At 45.9% G+C, this 17,541-nt stretch overlaps 1 protein-coding gene and 1 non-coding gene across 3 annotated transcripts in view; one reads left to right on the top strand and one right to left on the bottom strand.

The window, feature by feature from the left end:
- Positions 1 to 4,747: 4,747 nt before the first annotated feature.
- Smarcc1 (SWI/SNF related BAF chromatin remodeling complex subunit C1) overlaps positions 4,748 to 17,541 on the bottom strand; it is a 103,701-nt gene continuing 90,907 nt past the window's right edge. For both annotated transcript variants that reach the window (XM_070017698.1, XM_070017699.1), the window contains exons 27-28: positions 10,773 to 10,949; positions 4,748 to 7,247 (exon numbers count right to left, since the gene is read on the bottom strand). In XM_070017698.1, the coding sequence (XP_069873799.1) occupies positions 7,156 to 7,247; positions 10,773 to 10,949 (269 nt within the window). In that variant the 3' untranslated portion in view covers positions 4,748 to 7,155. The remainder of the gene's footprint in view (positions 7,248 to 10,772; positions 10,950 to 17,541) is intronic.
- Positions 14,703 to 14,845, top strand: LOC138824099 (U4 spliceosomal RNA). The gene has a single exon (XR_011370989.1). It is a non-coding gene; the product is annotated as a U4 spliceosomal RNA (small nuclear RNA).

Below are 17,541 nucleotides of genomic sequence, written 5' to 3'. Positions count from 1 at the left end.
GAGGAGAGAGGGGCGAGCCGGGGGGGACACCCCCCCCAACAACCCATCCACCAACGCGGGGAGTATGGAGGCAGGGGTGGGGGCAGGATGGGGGCGGGGAGTGGAGGGGGAAACGTGGTAGGCTCAGACACCCCCTTTTTCCCTCCCCCCCAGCACCTGCAAGCTCGGGGTGGAGCCCCCAATATGGAATCTGGAAGAGCCCGAAAGGGTTTTTGTGCCAAACCCTCCCCCCCGTTCTACTCCCCACCCCAACCCCCCCCCCGTGTTGCAGGGAGGGTTCCTTTGGGGGGAGGTCCCTACCAGGGTGGGGCAGACATTGGCAGAGCCTGGAAAGGTGGGGTGGGGTGGGGGGCACAGGCTCTAATCGGATCGTGTCTAATCCGTCCACAGCCAAAGCCATGAGAGCTTGCATCTCACACGGCTCATCATCGACGGTGTGTGTGTGTGTGTGTGTGTGTGTGTGTGTGTGTGTATGTGTGTGTGTGTGTGTGTGTGTGTGTGTGTGTGTGTGTGTGTGTGTGTGTGTGTGTGTGTATGTGGGTACCCCCCCCCCCCGGGATGTATTTCTTCCTCTAAGGTGTCCTGGACCACCAATGCCCATCCAAGGGCAGATGTCAATGTCAGTCTGGGCTAATGTTAGTTTGGGGAGGGGGTACCTGTCTTCTGATCACAGTGTGTGTGTGTGGGGGTGCGGGTGGGGGGATCTAGGAGACCTGTTTGTGGGAGAGGCATGCAGATGCAGTAGTTTATGACATCCCCTTCCCCTCAACCCCCTCCCCTAAGACAAATTACCATCTATCTACCTCTTGATGTGTAACTTACTGATCCAAATGATTATGTTCAAGTCTCAGTCCCAGGGCAAACTCTGCTGCTGGTCTGAGAGAGACTCCCATTGGTCAGGCAACTAGAATAGAGACTTCATCTTTTAATATCCTCCCCCCCACACCCTATGTGTCTTGATGGGTTGTTTCATTTCTTTGGCAGTCTATTTGCCCAGCCTAGTGACCCCCCCCCCCCAGGACTGGCAAACTCCCTGCAGAAAAGCTAAGATCCTGTCCTACCGTTCCAGTCTATGAGGTCGGCTCAGTCTGCCCAGGTAGATTTCTGTCTCCAACTGGTGCCAGGTAGGGAAGTAGGCTCTGTAGGACCTAAGAAAAGCATCAATGAAAGAACAGTAACTACCCACACCCTCTCAGCATTCCAGTCTGGAGCACTAAGCTTCAAGGGGATGACTTCCTATGGCTCTTTTTCATGACCTTGTGCTGCCTCTGGGGAAAATAAAATACCAGTGGGAATACTTGCTCTTGGCTCACTCCTGTAATCCCAGCTACTCAGGAGGCTGAGATCTGAGGCTGGAGGTTGGAAGTCAGCATGGGCAGGAAAGCCTATGAAACTCTTCAACCAATCACCACAAAAGTAGGAAATGGAGCCGTGGCTCAAGTGGTAGAGTGGTAGCCTTGAGCAAAACAAACTCAGGGACACTGCCTAGGCCCTGGTTCAAACCAGAGGACCAGCACAGCAAACAAGAATCCCTCCTCTGCTGGGCACCAGTGGCTCACGCCTGTAATCCTAGCTACTCAGGAGGCTGAGATCTAAAGATTGAAGTTCGAAGCCAGCCCTCTTATCTCCAATGAACCACCAAAAACCTGGAATCAGTGCTGTGGTTCAAAGCTCTAGCCTTAAGCACAAACAGGGACAGAGCTCAGGCCCTCCCTGAGTTCAAGCCCCACAACCAACAGAAGAAAAAAAAAATCCCTGCTCCAAGCAGAGAACAAGGTAGGACTTTGTACTCAGCCAGAGACAACACACACATCCTTATTTAGTCCATTTCCCACTGTATATATGGTGTTACTTTTTTTGTGTGTGTGTCAATCATGGGGCTTGAACTCTGGGCCTGGGTGCTGTTCCTCAGCTCTTCGCCTCAAGGCTAGTGCTCTACTACTTTGAGCCACAGCGCCAAGTCCAGCTTTTTCTGCTTATGTGGTGCTGAGGAATCAAATCCAGGGTCTCATGTATGGAAGGCAAGCACTCTACCACTGAGCCACCTTCCCAGTCCTGCTGTTACTGTTTCTGTATCCTTGACTCTTGGATGATTTATCAAGAGTGGATGTTGGATGGGTTCATCTCTTCCATTTCCTATGTTTCTATAGAACCTAGGTCTCTTCCTATCTGTACATGCTCTGAAGAGAGAATCTCTACCACTCATGTTAAAACTCCCTCAGTTCTTCAGCTCGAGGTGAGGGCTCTACCACTTGAGCCACAGCTCCACTTTGTTTTCTGGTGGTTCATTGGAGATGAGTCTCATGGACTTTTCCTGCCGGGTCTGGCTTTGAACCTTGATCCTCAGATCTCAGCCTCCTGAGTCGCTAGGATTACAGGTGTGAGCAACTTGCACCCAGCTACTTCCAGCTTTTCTGGTGACTAATTGGAGATAAGTGTTAGGGACTTACTGAGTGGCTTGGAACTGGGATCCTCAGCTCTCAGCCGCCTGAATAGCTTTTTTTTGTTCCTTTAAAATTTCAAATCAACAAGCATATGGTACAAAATGTTGGATTATCTTCCATTTTTCTCCTTCCCTGGAGGCAAATTCTGTTACCACTTTCTCCAACTGGGGAATTAAAAGTGAATGTCATATTTTATTTCTGGGCACACAATTTTGGGAGGCTAACGAGAAAAGTAGAAATTAGAGAATAAAACGACCATTTTCTACAAGTTCTGCTCATGTCCCTCTATTCCTATGTCTATTTGGGTACCAGAGATGTGTGGTAATGGCTTCTTCATGTCTGTTTGCCTCCAAAGCCAAGGCAGGCACAAGGATGATGGCTACTGCCTATCATCCCTGTGGATTAGAAAGCCACTGGCTTCACCAGGCTTCCTGCAGGGGAGAAGCTGCTCCACTATCAAGAGTGCATACTTGGGTTTAGACACGAAACATTACAATTCTTAGTTTTGCATTTTTAGTATTAACCATTCATTATTTGCCTTATTATTATTTGCTGGTCCTGGGCTTGAACTCAGGGCCTGGGCTCTGTCCATGAGCCTCTCTATGCTGAGGCTAGTGCTCTATCATGTTGAGCTTTATGAGCCACTTCCAGCTTCTTTTGGGTGGTCTATTGGAGATAGTCTCATGGACTTTCCTGCCAGGGTTGGCTTCAAACTGCAATCCTCAGATCTGTCTCTTGAGTAGCTAGGCACCCAGCTAATATTGTGCTTCTTAATCTCACAAGAGAATCAGGATGCATAGTTAGGAGCATCAATGGAAGACCTGCACGCTCCCCTGCCCACACATTGAAGAGTTAATGCTATGATCTGTCAAGAACAGGGAACTAAAGCAATAGTACAGCCTTAGGGCTGTGGAACCCTCTGCTGTGATTTTCTGGTTGATGAGATGTTGGGGTTAGGCTTAAACTTGTCTCAAGAACAGAGCTCAGGGATCTGGGACCTTCGTGTTGAACATAGCCTCCTTACTGCAGGGTATCCTGGATTCTTAAACTAAGTCAGTGCTCTAATCTCAGAAATGGATTCCAACCTGGAAGTGGTTGTCTAGGTAATGGGTTTGCCATCAGTTTGGAAAGTCCTTTGGAATGTCTATTCCTAACTCCAGAGTTAAGCCTGTTGGAAGAAAGCACCGTAACAAGCCAACACAGCCACAAATAAGATTGTCTGCACAAGAGATCTGCTTGTTGGGGACCCTGTAACTACTCCAGAATTAGCTCAAGTAAGGCATGCCAAAATCCCTTTGGATGAGGAAGTCCCAACATTGTTGGGGCCAAAGCAGGCACAGAAATCAGCCTGGGCAAAAGGTGCTTACAGTGTTGTGTGCCTTCTCCACCCCTCCTTTCACCTTATCTAGTAGCAAAGGCATGGTACATGTTAGGTTGCTGTGCAGTGGGGAGGCTGTTTTCCTCCTGTCATCTGTATGGCTATTTTGCTGAGGTCTGCAAAGTTGTGTACTCAGGGCAGGTGGTAGAGTCTCCCCTGAAGAGTAAAAGGCAGCTGACAGTCTCGGTCATGTGGCTGCTCCCAAGCTGGAAGGGCATTTCTATAAGGCAGGCCAGCGGAAGCAAGAGGGACCCTAAAGGTCCCCAAGAATCAGAACAGGGCAGGTTGGTCTCAGCCGTAGTTGGTTCTAGAACGTCTTTGGGTTGATTTGATGAATTTTATCCCTCCCTTTAGATACTCTCTGGTGTACTTCAAGTCTAGCTTCAATGTTCCTTAAATTCAGGATCAAAGGATTTTTCTTTTCCTGTAGTTTATGGGATCTGAACTCTGGGCTTGGGCCCTGTCGCTCAGCTCTTCAGCTCAAGGCGCGTGGCTCTACCACTTGAGGCACTGCGCCACTTCCAGCTTTTTCTGTTTATGTGGTGCTAAGGAATCGAACCCAGGGCCTCATGCATGCAAGGCAAGCACTCTACTACTGAGCCCCTCAAAGGATCTTAACCAGACTGGTGACATGCCTAAACATGAACCACAGAGGAAATGAAGTTGTGGGAAGGGTCTATAGGAGATAAAATATGACATACCTGTGTACCCATTCTGACTGAGAGATGACCTCCTTAAATGAAGATAATCCATCCACAGGGACGGGGTGTTTCCAAGAAGCCCCTTCAACAGAGGCGATAAAGCTCTAGGAATGGGTTTTTATGATCACCAGATGCAGAGTTCTTAGGAGCTACTTCTAAATATTGAGGTTCTTCATGGGGTACGTGAGGAAACTGGTGTATGAATGCAGAAAATGGGACTAGAATCCAGAACTGGCATTTCATTTATTCAGTGAAAAAGAGATTAAGCCACTTCCATCCATTTCCTCCAACCTTTCAAATTTCCTCCCTCTCCTCATTTTCCCAAAATAACACACCGAGAAACAGGTTTGTACAAAAACCACGTATTATTTCCCAGCCCCTCACAAAATTGGGTTGTTGCATTACAGGAATGAAACCAGATTAAAGACATGAAAAGAAAAAAAAGTTACCATTTACACTAAAACGTAACAATTGTTGAATTCGGGTATTTTGTAGATTACCAGCATAGTAAAAAATAATGTCCGCCTGGATCTCTTAAATTTGAAAGTGATCATATTAAAGACCTGAGGTTACAAGGGACCACAGTATGAACCAGAATTTCATTCTTCTAAGACTCCAGGGGAAAAAAAAAAGGTGAGCGTTGGGAGTTCCCTGTGGGAGAGACAGGAACGAAGTTGAGATAAGCCCGACCATTGTCAAGGCACTGGGTCTTTCTGGAAGGAAATGCATGGCAAATAAACTCCAGTGGGAACAAACTCATTTCCACCTCCCCCACCTGCTGAGTCTGGAAGTCTCCTTGGTTCCAATATTCCAGTCCTCTGGGTGACCAGGGTCACCTGGTTCAAGGCAAACCTGAGGGTTTTTGAAAGGCAAATCTCAATTGTGGTTTTACTTTTTTGCATCCTAATATTAAGGGAAGAAGCTCTAAGGTGTTTACAAAAACACCTCCCTATACCGTCTTATATGTAAAGCTTTAGAAAACATTTAGAAAAAGATACCCAAAAGATGTCCTAAAACCTTTGCATTTTAAATAATAAAACTGCCACTTAAGAATGTGAAGTGAAGCCAGATCCTTTGGAAACAAGCTTTGCCCCAAACACCCTTTAACTACTAGTGGAAGGGCAGACAGGAGGATAAGGACAGGAAGAGAAAACCAGAAACTCTCAAAGTCACTCATCAGCAGGGGAAGACTGGGACTCAAATTAAGGCTTTTTTTTTTGGGTGTGTGTGTGTGGAGTGGATCTTCCTCTGGAATGGCACCCCACTGTTCCAGCTCTAGCACCCCAAACCTTAAAGCATGATGCATCCAAGTGAGGTGGTTGGTACCCTTAGAACCTCCGTGACAACCCTGTGACAGTGGATTATGAGATCTGAGAGAGGGAAGGGAGTACCCATGGGAGGCTGAGAGTCTTGCTCACTTTTTCTAATCCCATCCAGAACTGAAAGTACCGCTTCTAGAAATTCTGTTCACCCTGGCTACTGCAAGAGGTAGTTTAGGGACTTGGGTACCACCCCCAGCCATTCTAACCAATTTCCATGAGCTACAAAAAGTTATTATCACTATCTACTTTTTTTTCCTTTTCTTTTTTCTTTTTTTTTGAGAGGAAAAAATCCCCAACAACACATACATAGCAGTGAATGTAGTAGGCTAGATTCATGGGAGCGGGGAGGGAGGGGGAAGATGATGGGGAACATGGGAGATGAGATATGAGGATGGACGACATTGCCCCAGACTCCTGAAACTTTCCTAGCTAGTCTAGGAGCTAAGTGTTGCCACCCCAAATCCCATCCTTCAAAGCTCAAACTGCCCTCAAAAAGCCAAACACCCTCCTCCCTCCAGTCCAGAAAATTCTCTGCATAGAAAACCAGAAGCAGTGGGCCTGGACGAGTCCATATGTTCTAACGCTCGGGCTCTCTTCCACTACACACTAGTTAAAGTGGGATGTTCTGCCGGGCAGGATGAGGTGTTCACATTCCTCATGTGTGAATAAAATCAATGGGGCAGTCCTTCCTTCCCCTCCCCCCCTCTTAAATTCTGGTGCATTTATGTGTGGCAAAAATCTCAGGAAACTTCACCAGCAGCACCATTCTTAGCTCAGATAAGCAGAAATAAGGTCACTTTTAATGCCTTTTAAGGTGTGCCCCCTGCAGCTAGCTCCTTCTGCCCATCACCATTTTTGGTTCCTGTTAACTTAGGATGCTTTCCTTTCAAAGGATCCTAACAGGGGAAAAAAAGATAATAATTACAGAGTATTATCTATAGAAGCATAAGAGACAAAGCAACAAACTGTGGGAGAGAAAAAGTGACAAAAGACAAGAGAATACTAACATCGACAGGAGACCTGCAGGTAAAACTGCCGACACGGGGCCCCACCAGAACAGGGGAGACACAGGTGATTTTAGGATAGCCAGAGCACATGGTCGCCACAGGCTTTGCCTTGAGTGTCAGCTGAGGATCTGACACATCAGGGCTCAAAGAGGGGGGCAAAAAAAAAAAAAAAAAAAAAAAAAAGAGTGGGACATGTGCTTGGGGATGCCAGAAGAAAATCCTGAAAGAAACCCAAGGAAGCTGAGAAACCCAAGTCTTGTCAGCCCCACTCCAGCTGGTGGTGGGCTCCCTGAATCTTCCAGGCTAAGGAGTGACCGAGGCTGGTGGACCGGGAGCAGGAGGTGGAGGGACCCCATCTGCAGGTGGCGGTGGTTGTTGTTGTGGTGGAGGGGGATCTGTAAAGACATCCAAAGTAACTTGTTACTGCTAGAAATGTAAGGTGCTTGGGGAAGCCCACTCAGTGCAAAAGGACACAGGAAACTCTTTATGGTGGGAAGCCTGGATAGAGAGGTTGCAGTGAGGCCTGCCTAGATTAAAATGCCAAAGCAAGCAGGCCATGAGTGCCATGAAGTCTGCTGCCACTGAAGTCTATGTGGTCACTGCTCATATATTACTTACCCTCATCTTCCCAAAAGATGGGGTGTCTGAATCCACCCTGTCCTCCCCCAAAGCCCACTCCAAGAGTCACTATAGTCCCTTTCAGAACGCCAATGGATTTTGATGAAGAATAGACTCTGTGCTGGTCAAGTTCTTTTTTTTTTAATTGGTGGTACTGGGGTCTATACTCAGAGCCTCGTGCTTGCTAGCAGGCTCTTGCCACTGGAGTTATGCCCTCCAGCCCCTTTTGGTTTCGTTAGTCTCATGAACTTTCCTGTCTGGGCTGGCTGTGAACCATGATGCTCAGATCTCAGCCTCCTGAGTAGTTTCGACCATCTGTGCAAGCCAATTGTACCCAACTTGCCTTGGCATAATAAGATCAGCATACCATCTTGGTCTGCTTTTTAATTGTTGAGATGGTGTCTACTAGGTGAGAAGGAATTTGCAACTATGCTGGGGCTGGCCTGGAACCAAGATCTTCCCATCTCAGCCTCCAGACCAGCGAGCATTTCTGGTGTCAGGAACCATGTAGGGCTGACTTCTTTTTCTTTTTATCACAGTATAAATGTAACGTAGCTGGCTAGAACTAGATTATTAATTAGTTTTTGCTGGTTAACTGTTTCTGCCAGTGCCAGGACTTCACAGAGGAGATGCTGACAAGCTGGAGAGTCAGGGGAGTCCCTCACAACTCCTGAACTGCAATCCATGGATTTCTGAACGAAACTAGGTCAAGTCCTGAAGGGAACAATTAGTGTGAGTGTGTAGAGCTCTTTCCCATCTCAACTTGAGCTGCTTTAGTGTACAAAGGAACCCTAGAGATTATTTAATCTAGAGGTTTTACAAGTTTCTAGATCTTGCCAGAAAATGAAATATAAAACAAATAACAAAAGCACAGCTTTGCTTACCAGTCAATGCACCCAACCCTATTCCTGAGAGGTTTCAGGTTTCTACCAAACTTAACACATTTAAACCCAATAATCTCATCCTGGGTGTTATCTTTCCATAGTGGGAACTAAGTGGGAAGCCTGCCTAGCACTCCAGTGCTATGTCAGCAGCTCAGAATCCCTTGCATGTTCATTTAAGGAAGATCACCCTCTAAAACACTCATTTTTCAAGGTCACCACTCAAGACCCTTTAGGGTGGAATCGTAAAGACACATCATGGGGATCAGCTGGTTAGAACAGTGGTAACTATTAATATCATCTCCATACTAAGAATGGCAAACTGGTTCATTTCCTTGGCAGGCCAGTTCATGTGCCTTGCCGGTAGTCTACCAAGACAGGTGCTATAGTACAGAGGTATACTATCAGCTCTGCCTACGCTCTCCTTCATGGGGAGATCTGTATTTTTTTTTTGCCCGTTCTGAGGCTTGAACTCAGGGCCTGGGCACTATCCCTGAGCTTCTTTTGCTCAAGGCTAGTGCTCTACTACTTGAGCCACAGCACCACTTCTGGCCTTTTCTATTTATTTGGTACTGAGGAATTGTGCATGCTAGGCAAGCACTCTACCGCTAAGCCACATTCCCAGACCCCTCTTGTATTTTTCTATGGGCATAATACTATCTTGGGGCAGGGTACCTTTCTTCTGCCAACGGCCATTTAGATATTTATAACATCATTTACAGGCCATACAGAATTAGCTATGCAGGCAGATGGCTACAGGCAGCCTACAAAAAGCATATGTATCTGTCCTATTATGTACCAAATGAGTTTGCAGGCCTTATATATATGATCTGAGGGGCAGATGTTCTAGTCCTGCTACATCCAGCTAAACCAGTCTTTTTTTTCCTGTACATTCTACATTGCTTCAGCCTTTGGGAGTCTGGAAGGGACGTGGGTGTGTGCACATACATATGTGCATGCAAAGCCTTCTTTCTTGTAATGTCTTCCTTCTCAGAGTACCACAGTGCATTCAAGGTACTTTGTAGTCTCCCGTAACTTTTATTAAATTCTGACACCCCTTCCCCTTTCTAAAAAGCTTCTGGAGACAAGATATTCTGATTGTTCTTTTTCTTTTTTTATTTTTTTTGTGGTGCTGGTCCTGGGGCTTAGTAATCATTTCTGAGCTTCTTTTTGCTCAAAACTAGTACTCAACCATTTGAGCCTCAGCTCCTAGCTTTTTTGGTGATTAAATGGAAATAAAAGTCTCATGGACTTTTCTGCTTGGGTTGGTTTTGAACAGTGATCCTCAGATCCTCAGTGATCCTAGCTCCTCAGCCTCTTGAGTAGCTAGGATTACAGGTATGAGCCATCAGTACCCTGCTGATTCTTGTTTTTTATTGTCTTATGACTAGAAGCTAACTTCTTACAACATAAACTTCTTTTTTTTTTTTTTTTTTTTTTGGGTCTGGTCATGGGACCTGAACTCTGGGCCTGGGCGCTGTCCCTCAGCTCTTCAGCTCAAGGCTAGCGCTCTACCACTTGAGCCACAGCGCCACTTCCGGCTTTTTTCTTTTGGCTTATGTGGTGCTGAGGAATCGAACCCAGGGCCTCAGGCATGCAAGGCAAGCACTCTACCACTGAGCCAACTTCCCAGCCCCACATAAACTTCTAAAATGAAGCATCACAGACATAGCTGAGTCCTGGCCAATGCTATACCCTCCAGGACTGTTTTCACTAGGCAGATCTACAATACAGGGTAGACAGAGGCCAACTCTCCCGAGGGCCTCGCTTCGGGAAGAAGTGGCCTGGCCTCTGCAGAGTCTCAGGCTTGCTAAGCATTATCAGTGCTGTTTCCACTGTTGGCCTGTAGGGGCTTTGGCATATTTCTTTCTTAACATAGCCCCGAATACTCCCTAGTCTATGCAGCCGTTAGTACTATTTTAAGAATAACTATGAGAAACATATTTGTTTCTCCTACTCTGTATTCTTCATTTTTTTCTTTTTTCTTGTTGCAGTGCTAGAGACAGAAGCAGTGCTAGAGACAGAAAACAGGGCTGGGCTTGAGCTACACCCCAACCCTTTTATTCTTTTTCCTTTGTGTCCATCACTTGGACTTCTGTATGCCTAAGAGCTCCTACAAGGAAAATAACCAGAAGCTATGTATAGCTACTGAGCTTCAAACCAGATAGGTATACACGGGAGTGGGAGATGAATACCTCATTGGCTTCTCCACAGGCTTAAATGTTGAGAATGAAGCCTGAGCTAATGGAAGTATTTCACTCATTAGTATTCCATACTGAGACAGTGGCCAAAATGGATCCTGTGGAACCCACCGTAGGCAGACTGTACTGTCTATAGCCCTTCTCAAGTAGAGAACAAAGTCTTTCTGTCTTCTCCACAGCCCTCCTACATTGCTCTGAGGTAACAGGTCTTCCTACTTACACATGCCATTCGGTGCTGTGAGGGGTACCCGGGGTCCTAAGATGTTTCCAGGTATTGGAGGCATACCAGGAGGGGCAGGGCCAGTCCCAGCAGGGTGGATGTTGGCTGCAACAGTGGGAAGCATGCGGCCTGGCATGGGCTGCCCAGGCATCATAGAACCTGGGCCTGGTATCTGACCTGTGGAGGGAGAGTTCAAGCACTTTAGGTATACAAGGAACGGGCAGAAGAAAGGGAACAACTCACTGTCCATGAGGATTAAAACAAACAATAACTCACCAAAGGATGTGACATACCAACAGAACAATGATCTGTGCTTACTCCTATGATCAGATTTTTTTTTCTTTTGTTTTTGTCTGAGACCAGGACTCAAACTGAGTATCTGATGCTTTAATAGGCTTGAATTCTTATCACCTGAGCCATGCCTCCAACCCCAGCTTTTATTTTTTTAAAATCTACAAAAGAAAATTCATCCCTAAGTCACTGGTGGCTCATGCCTGTAACCCTAACTACTCACAAGGCTGAGATCTGAGGATCCCCATTTGAAGTCAGCCGGGGCAGGAAAGTCCATGAGACTTTCATCTGCAATGAACTACCAGAAAACTGGAAATGGCACTATGGCTCAAAGTGATAAAGCTGGTACAAAAAAATTCAGGGACAGCACCCAGGTTCTGAATCCAAGCCTTATGACCAGGAAGGAGGGGAAAAAAAAGCGCATCCCTAAAAGAGAGCATTCATTCTGGTTAGTTTGTGTGAACAAGGGATTGTCAAATGTCTTCCTGGGCAGACACAATGCCAGGTACAGACCACAGTGAATAGAGAACTAGAGACTGGCTCAAAGTCCCAACAGCTACAACTCAGCACAGACCATGCTTTGTGAGGGTATGTCTAGCTGAAGGGCATGAAGATCATCATTCAAAAAGATTCTGGGGTTGGGAATGTGACTTAATGGTAGAGTTTTTGCCTTGCATACATGAAGCCCTGGGTTTGAGTTCTCACAACCACATAAATGGGAAAAGCCAGAAGTGGTGCTGTGGCTCCAGTAGTAAAGTGCTAGCCTTGGGGACAGTGTCCAGGGTGAGTTCAAGCCCCAGGACTAGCAAAAAAAAAAGAAAGAAAGAAAAAAAGATTCTGAAGTCTATTCACAAGAAAAAAACCTTTTCCTATGGAGCCCATCATGAAGTACTGGACTAGGAGAAGCAAGGGGGAGGGGACAGGAAGATATGTAGCTACCTGACTTTTTTTTTTTTGCCAGTCATGGAGCTTGAACTCAGGGAGGGCCTGGGCACTGTTCCTGAGCTTCTTTTGCTTAAGACTAGCACTCTACAACTAGAGCCACAGCACCACTTCTGGCTTTTTGTTTATGTGGTACTGAGGAATTGAACCCAGGGCTTCATACAAAGCACTCGACCACTGAGCCCTGAAGGATACTTCTTACATTCAATTTCATTATTTGGTCTTTATAGAGTTTTCAGCAAATTTGTTCTTTTTTTTTTTGGGTCCAGTTGTGGGGCCTGAACTCTGGGTCTGGGTGCTGTCCCTCAGCTCTTCAGTCAAGGCTAGCGGTCTACCACTTGAGCCACAGCACCACTTCTGGCTTTTTTTTCTGCTTATGTGGTGCTGAGGAATCGAACCCAGGGCCTCAAGCATGCAAGGCAAGTGCTCTACCACTGAGCCACCTTCCCAGCCTGCAAATTTGTCCTTTAAAGAGTCTGGCAGAAAATATTTTAGACCTCAGGGTCTCTGTGTAATTATTCAACTCTGTTGCTGTAGCATGTAGTTGGATAGAAAGGAGGTCTACTTTTGAACCCAGTACAGAATTCTGGCCCAGAGACAAAAGAATACTTTTTTTGCCAGTCCTGGGGCTTGAACTCAGGATCTGGGCACTGTCCCTGAGCCTCTCTGTGCTCAAGGCTAGGGCTCTACCACTTGAGCCACAGCGCCACTTCCAGCTTTTTGTTTATGTGGTGCTGAGGAATCGAACCTAGGGCTTTATGCATCACTAGGCAAGCACTCTACCACAGAGCCAGCCACATTCCCAGCCCCACAAAAGAATATTTCTAATGAATAGTCTTACAATAAAGGAAGCCAAATATAGGAACCAGCAACAGAAACAAAGTCGAGCAATGGATATGTGCTGCCTCCTACCACCAGGTTTAGACTGGATAGAACCCTAGGCAAGCAAGGAAGAACACATTCTACCAGCTTCTACAGGACAGCTGTAAAGTGTACCTTTATAAAGGAGCCAGAGCCAGTACTGGGTGGGTGAGTGGGGGAACCCCTGCAGGTGTGTGTTCATCTAAGTATAATATGACACACACTGCTCAGCCCCCATCACTTCCCATAGCACAGAAGTTTACACTTGGATGACGTATCTGAAGAGTCTAACTAGTGGGCCATCCCCGGCAGCAGCTCTCTTCAACATGGGTGTACAGATGTAGCAGCCTAAAATCTATAAACAGCCACAATCTGGCTCCACTCACCCTATCCTAGATGTGCACTCTTGGCCGAGTCACTCGGCATGTGCGGAGCTTCCTGAACTTATTTATACTGAGGGAAGCTAAGCAGCTGCTTCCTTTACCACAGGACTTGCAGTGATTGAGGGAACTGTTTTTATTTTTTTTATTTTTTAAAAAAAAGCAAAACAAAACAAAACAATGCTTTGCAACTCAAGGGCAGCGATGGGAGGGAGGGAATGAGTGGAAAAGAGGGAACAGCTTCCACTAAGCAAAAGGAAAGCAATGTACCGATCACCTGATTTGGAAGAAATAGTTGTGTTGTCGAAATTTATAGAATTCACAAACCTGATAGACCAGGATAACAATGATTTGCCTTGTGAAGGTTAAAATGTGTTTGTGACTTTAAGTTTCACTGTCCCATAATACTATGAAATTTATGTAATCATTTAATCTCAATAAAAAATTAATAAAAAAACAAACCGTGCTTTGTGCTTGCTAGCCAAGGACTCTGCCACTTAAGTCACATCTTCAGCTTCATTTTGCTCTTTGAATATGGTGTTATGTTTCTGTCCAAGAGGGCATGGACTGTGAGCCTTGTCCTTCAAGTGTTGCAGGGATGACAAGTGTTTATGACTCTACCTAGCTTTTATGGGTTAAGATGGGGCCTGAGCTGTGTGAATGACTCCTATCTACAATCCTAGCTTCTCAGGAGGCTGAGAATCGTGGTTCAAAGCTGGGCAGGGCAAGAAAGTCCCTGAGACTCTGATCTCCAATAAACCACCAGAAAACTGGAAGTGGTACTGTGGCTCAAGATGGCACAGTGTTAGCCTTGAGTGAAAAAGCTCAGGGACAGTGCCCAGCCCAAGCCCTGAGTTCAGACTCCACACCGACAAAAAAAAAAAAAAGATGGGGCCTTAGGAACCGCTCCCTGCTCCCCCCTCCCCCCCGCCCAGGTTAGTGTGAGACTATGACCAGTCTCATCTCTTACCTCTTGAGTAGGTAGGATTTGATTTTTCACAGTGTCTTATGATATCACTAGCTCATCCAACATGCTGGTGAAAAGCAGAGCCAGATACTTTGTATGGTATAATTTAGTATGCCAAATACCTAAGGGACTTTACCACCAAACTGATGGATCTGTTGCTTGCTCCATGGCAAGATCCTGACAAAAACAGTTTCTTGAAAACAACCTCAGAGTGTGTTCCAGCAGAGAAAAGAGCTATCCAAGAAACAATCTGGCAGAGGGAAACATCCCTAGCAGATCAACACAAACCCATGGTGACGCCTGTCCATCATGTGCTGGGAATAAGCTTTCAGGCTAAGCAGTGTTATTTGTAAAGCTACCTGCTCTGAGCCAGTGGCCCATTTACCTAGTTCCCTATATCTTCATGTTAATAAGCTGGGACAGAGCAGCTTTAGGAGTTTTCAAGTCTACAAGACCAAATCAACCAACCAATAAATAAATAAATAAAACAACTCTGCAAAGTGCCAGTATCATAGTTACTGAGGTTTATCTGAGGCATGACTATTGCTAATTGAAATTTTCTTCTCAGTATCTCACTATGACAACTTAAAAATACAAACTGCATTGCTTATCGTTGACAGTCTCTATGAAGGATTAAAAAACAAACAAACAACAAAACACCAAAGAAGGGCTGGGAAGGTGGCTCAGTGGTAGAGCATTTGCCTTGCATGCACGAGGCCCTGGGTTCGATTCCTCAACACCACATAAGCAAAAAAAAGCTGGAAGTGGCGCTGTGGCTCAAGTGGTAGAGTGCAGAGTTGAGGGGCAGCACCCAGGCCCAGAATTCTAGCCCCATGACCAACAACAACAACAAAAAAAAGCAAAAAACAAAAACACACCAAAAAACTTACTGTGAAGCCTGAAGCCTTCCTGACAGGGCCTATATATGCATGCAAAGTGTGACAGCACAATGGCTCCTTGGAAGGAATGACAGCAAAAAAGGAAGGACTAGAGGACAGATAATGATTTCTGTTTCTTGTTTTTTTGGTGGGTCGTAGGGCTTGAATTTTATGGGTTTGGGTGCTGTCTGAGCGTCTTTTGCTCAAGGCTAGCACTCTACCACTTAACCACAGCAACACTTCTGGCGTTTTTTTGTGTACATGGTACTGAGGAATGGAACCCAAGGCATCATGTACGCTACCACTAAGCCACATTCCCAGTACCCCCCCACCCCCACTCCTTTCTACTTTAAAGGGGCATCTTCCCTCCCCCCCCTTCCTTTTAAAAGGTGATTTCTAAGGATCAAATCTGAAGCAGGGGAGAAATGAAGGGAACTAGAGAGAAGACGAAACTAGTTTTCTTGCCAAGCAATGCTGTCCATCTGAAACGGAAAGATCTTGAGGTTTCTGTGGTGTCTGAAATATCACTGTCATTATTTTTCAATAGATTACTACCATGTGTGAGGGCACTCCCTTTTTTTTTTTTTTTTGGGTCCGGTTGTGGGGCCTGAACTCTGGGCCTGGGCGCTGTCCCTCAGCTTTTCAGCTCAAGGCTAGCGCTCTACCACTTGAGCCACAGTGCCACTTCTGGCTTTTTTCTTTTAGCTTATGTGGTGCTGAGGAATCGAACCCAGGGCCTCAGACATGCAAGGCAAGCGCTCTACCACTGAGCCACCTTCCCAGCCCGGGCACTCCCTTCTAATTCTTACTAGTTTGTTTTGGTCGGTCGTGGGCTTGAACTCTGGGCTCGGGCGCTGTCCCTCAGCTCTTCAGCTCAAGGTGAGTGCTCTACCACTTGAGCTACAGCACCACTTCCAGTTTTCTGGTGGTTTATTGGAGATAGAAGTCTCACGGTCTTTCCTGCCTGGGCTGGCTTTGAACCGCAATCCTCAGATCTCAGCCTCCTGAGTAGCTAGGATTACAGTCTTGAGTCACCAGTACCCGGCTTCTAATTCTTACTAGTATAAAATAACTATATAGGCCCATATCAGACTAAAAGGAGCCCTTATCAAACAAATTAAATGCTGTGTGTGCATTTTTCCCCCCAGGTATTTCCTTCCATAGTAGATAGGAAAAATGAGAAGAAAGAGAAATATGGCTTCAAACCATCAGTAGCAAAGCATAGGAAAGTGGGAGTCTGACCTACATACAAGCTTTCTTTCTTCTTCTTTCCCTTCCTTAAAAAACACACATACACAAAACAGCAGGCATCCTAAGTCAGAAAAAAATGGAAAGGTTGTCTAAAATTAAGTTTAGCTAGTAGAAAAATTCCTTACACTTTCTTGGGTTTATTAGGTCTTTTATTAAAGCTAGAGACCCATCATCTCTAATGGGATATTAGCTAAGGATTTTATTTTTATTCTTTGAAATGCAAGAGGAAGGTGGGAAGAAAAAAATAAAGCTGTGAAAAGAGACCTGTGAATATCTTGTCTTGTATTTCATGCATCCATTTCGAAGTATGCAGGCATCCTCTGGCTGAGTCCCCAGCAGAACGGAAATAACACAATCAGGGCCAAGTGAGGGGAAGCCCAGGCTCCTTAGAGATTGCTCCTCCCCACAGCAGCTTCCTGGGAGAGCCTGCCACAGACACTCTTTGTGAAGGACTGGGCCCTCACTGTTCTCTTTGTGAGAGTAACCTGCTATTCCGGAAAGTGTATGGCAGCCTTATCATCGATGCAAGCAGGACTAGAGGTACCACAGATACCAAAAACTGCTGATGTGATGAGCTATTCCTTTTCTCTTTTCAGTGTGGGGTCAAGACCACAGCAAGGGCTAGAGACGATTAGTTATAATCCTTTCCTGGGTACTATTTCCTTAGTAGTGTTGGATAAGTAAGTAGGTCTAACTAAGGGGCTTAAAATTAAACCCAAGTGTCTGGGTCTGGTGTGGTGGCGCATGCCTGTAATCGCAGCTAGTTGGGAAGCTGAGGCAGGAGAATCATGAGGTCAAGGCAAGGCTGGGCTACAAAGCAAGATACGATTTCTTAGATAAACAAAACAAAACAAAGAAAACTAGGAGCCTTATGCCTTGGTTGAAATGTCCTGGAACCTGTATTTTACTGACATAAAATATTCTAGTTTTGCCGGTTCAGGTAGCTTACGCCTGTCATCCTAGCTACTATAGAAGGCTGAGCTCTGAGGATCACAGTTCAAAGTCAGCTGGGGCAGGAAATTTTGTGCGAGTCTTATCTCCAATAAATCACCAGAAAACCAGAAGTGGTACTGTGGCTCAAATGGTAGAGTGCTAGCCTTGAGCTGAAGAGCACAGAGACAGCATCCAGGCCCAAAGTTCAAGCCCCATGCCCGACACACAGACACAGACACAGAATAAAAATCTAGTTTTTGTCACTG

This window comes from Dipodomys merriami, unplaced genomic scaffold (assembly GCF_024711535.1).
Source record: "Dipodomys merriami isolate MVZ:Mamm:240054 unplaced genomic scaffold, mDipMer1.0.p SCAF_125, whole genome shotgun sequence".
In the NCBI taxonomy this organism is placed as follows: Eukaryota; Metazoa; Chordata; class Mammalia; order Rodentia; family Heteromyidae; genus Dipodomys; species Dipodomys merriami.
This window is presented reverse-complemented; position numbering and strand designations above follow the sequence as displayed.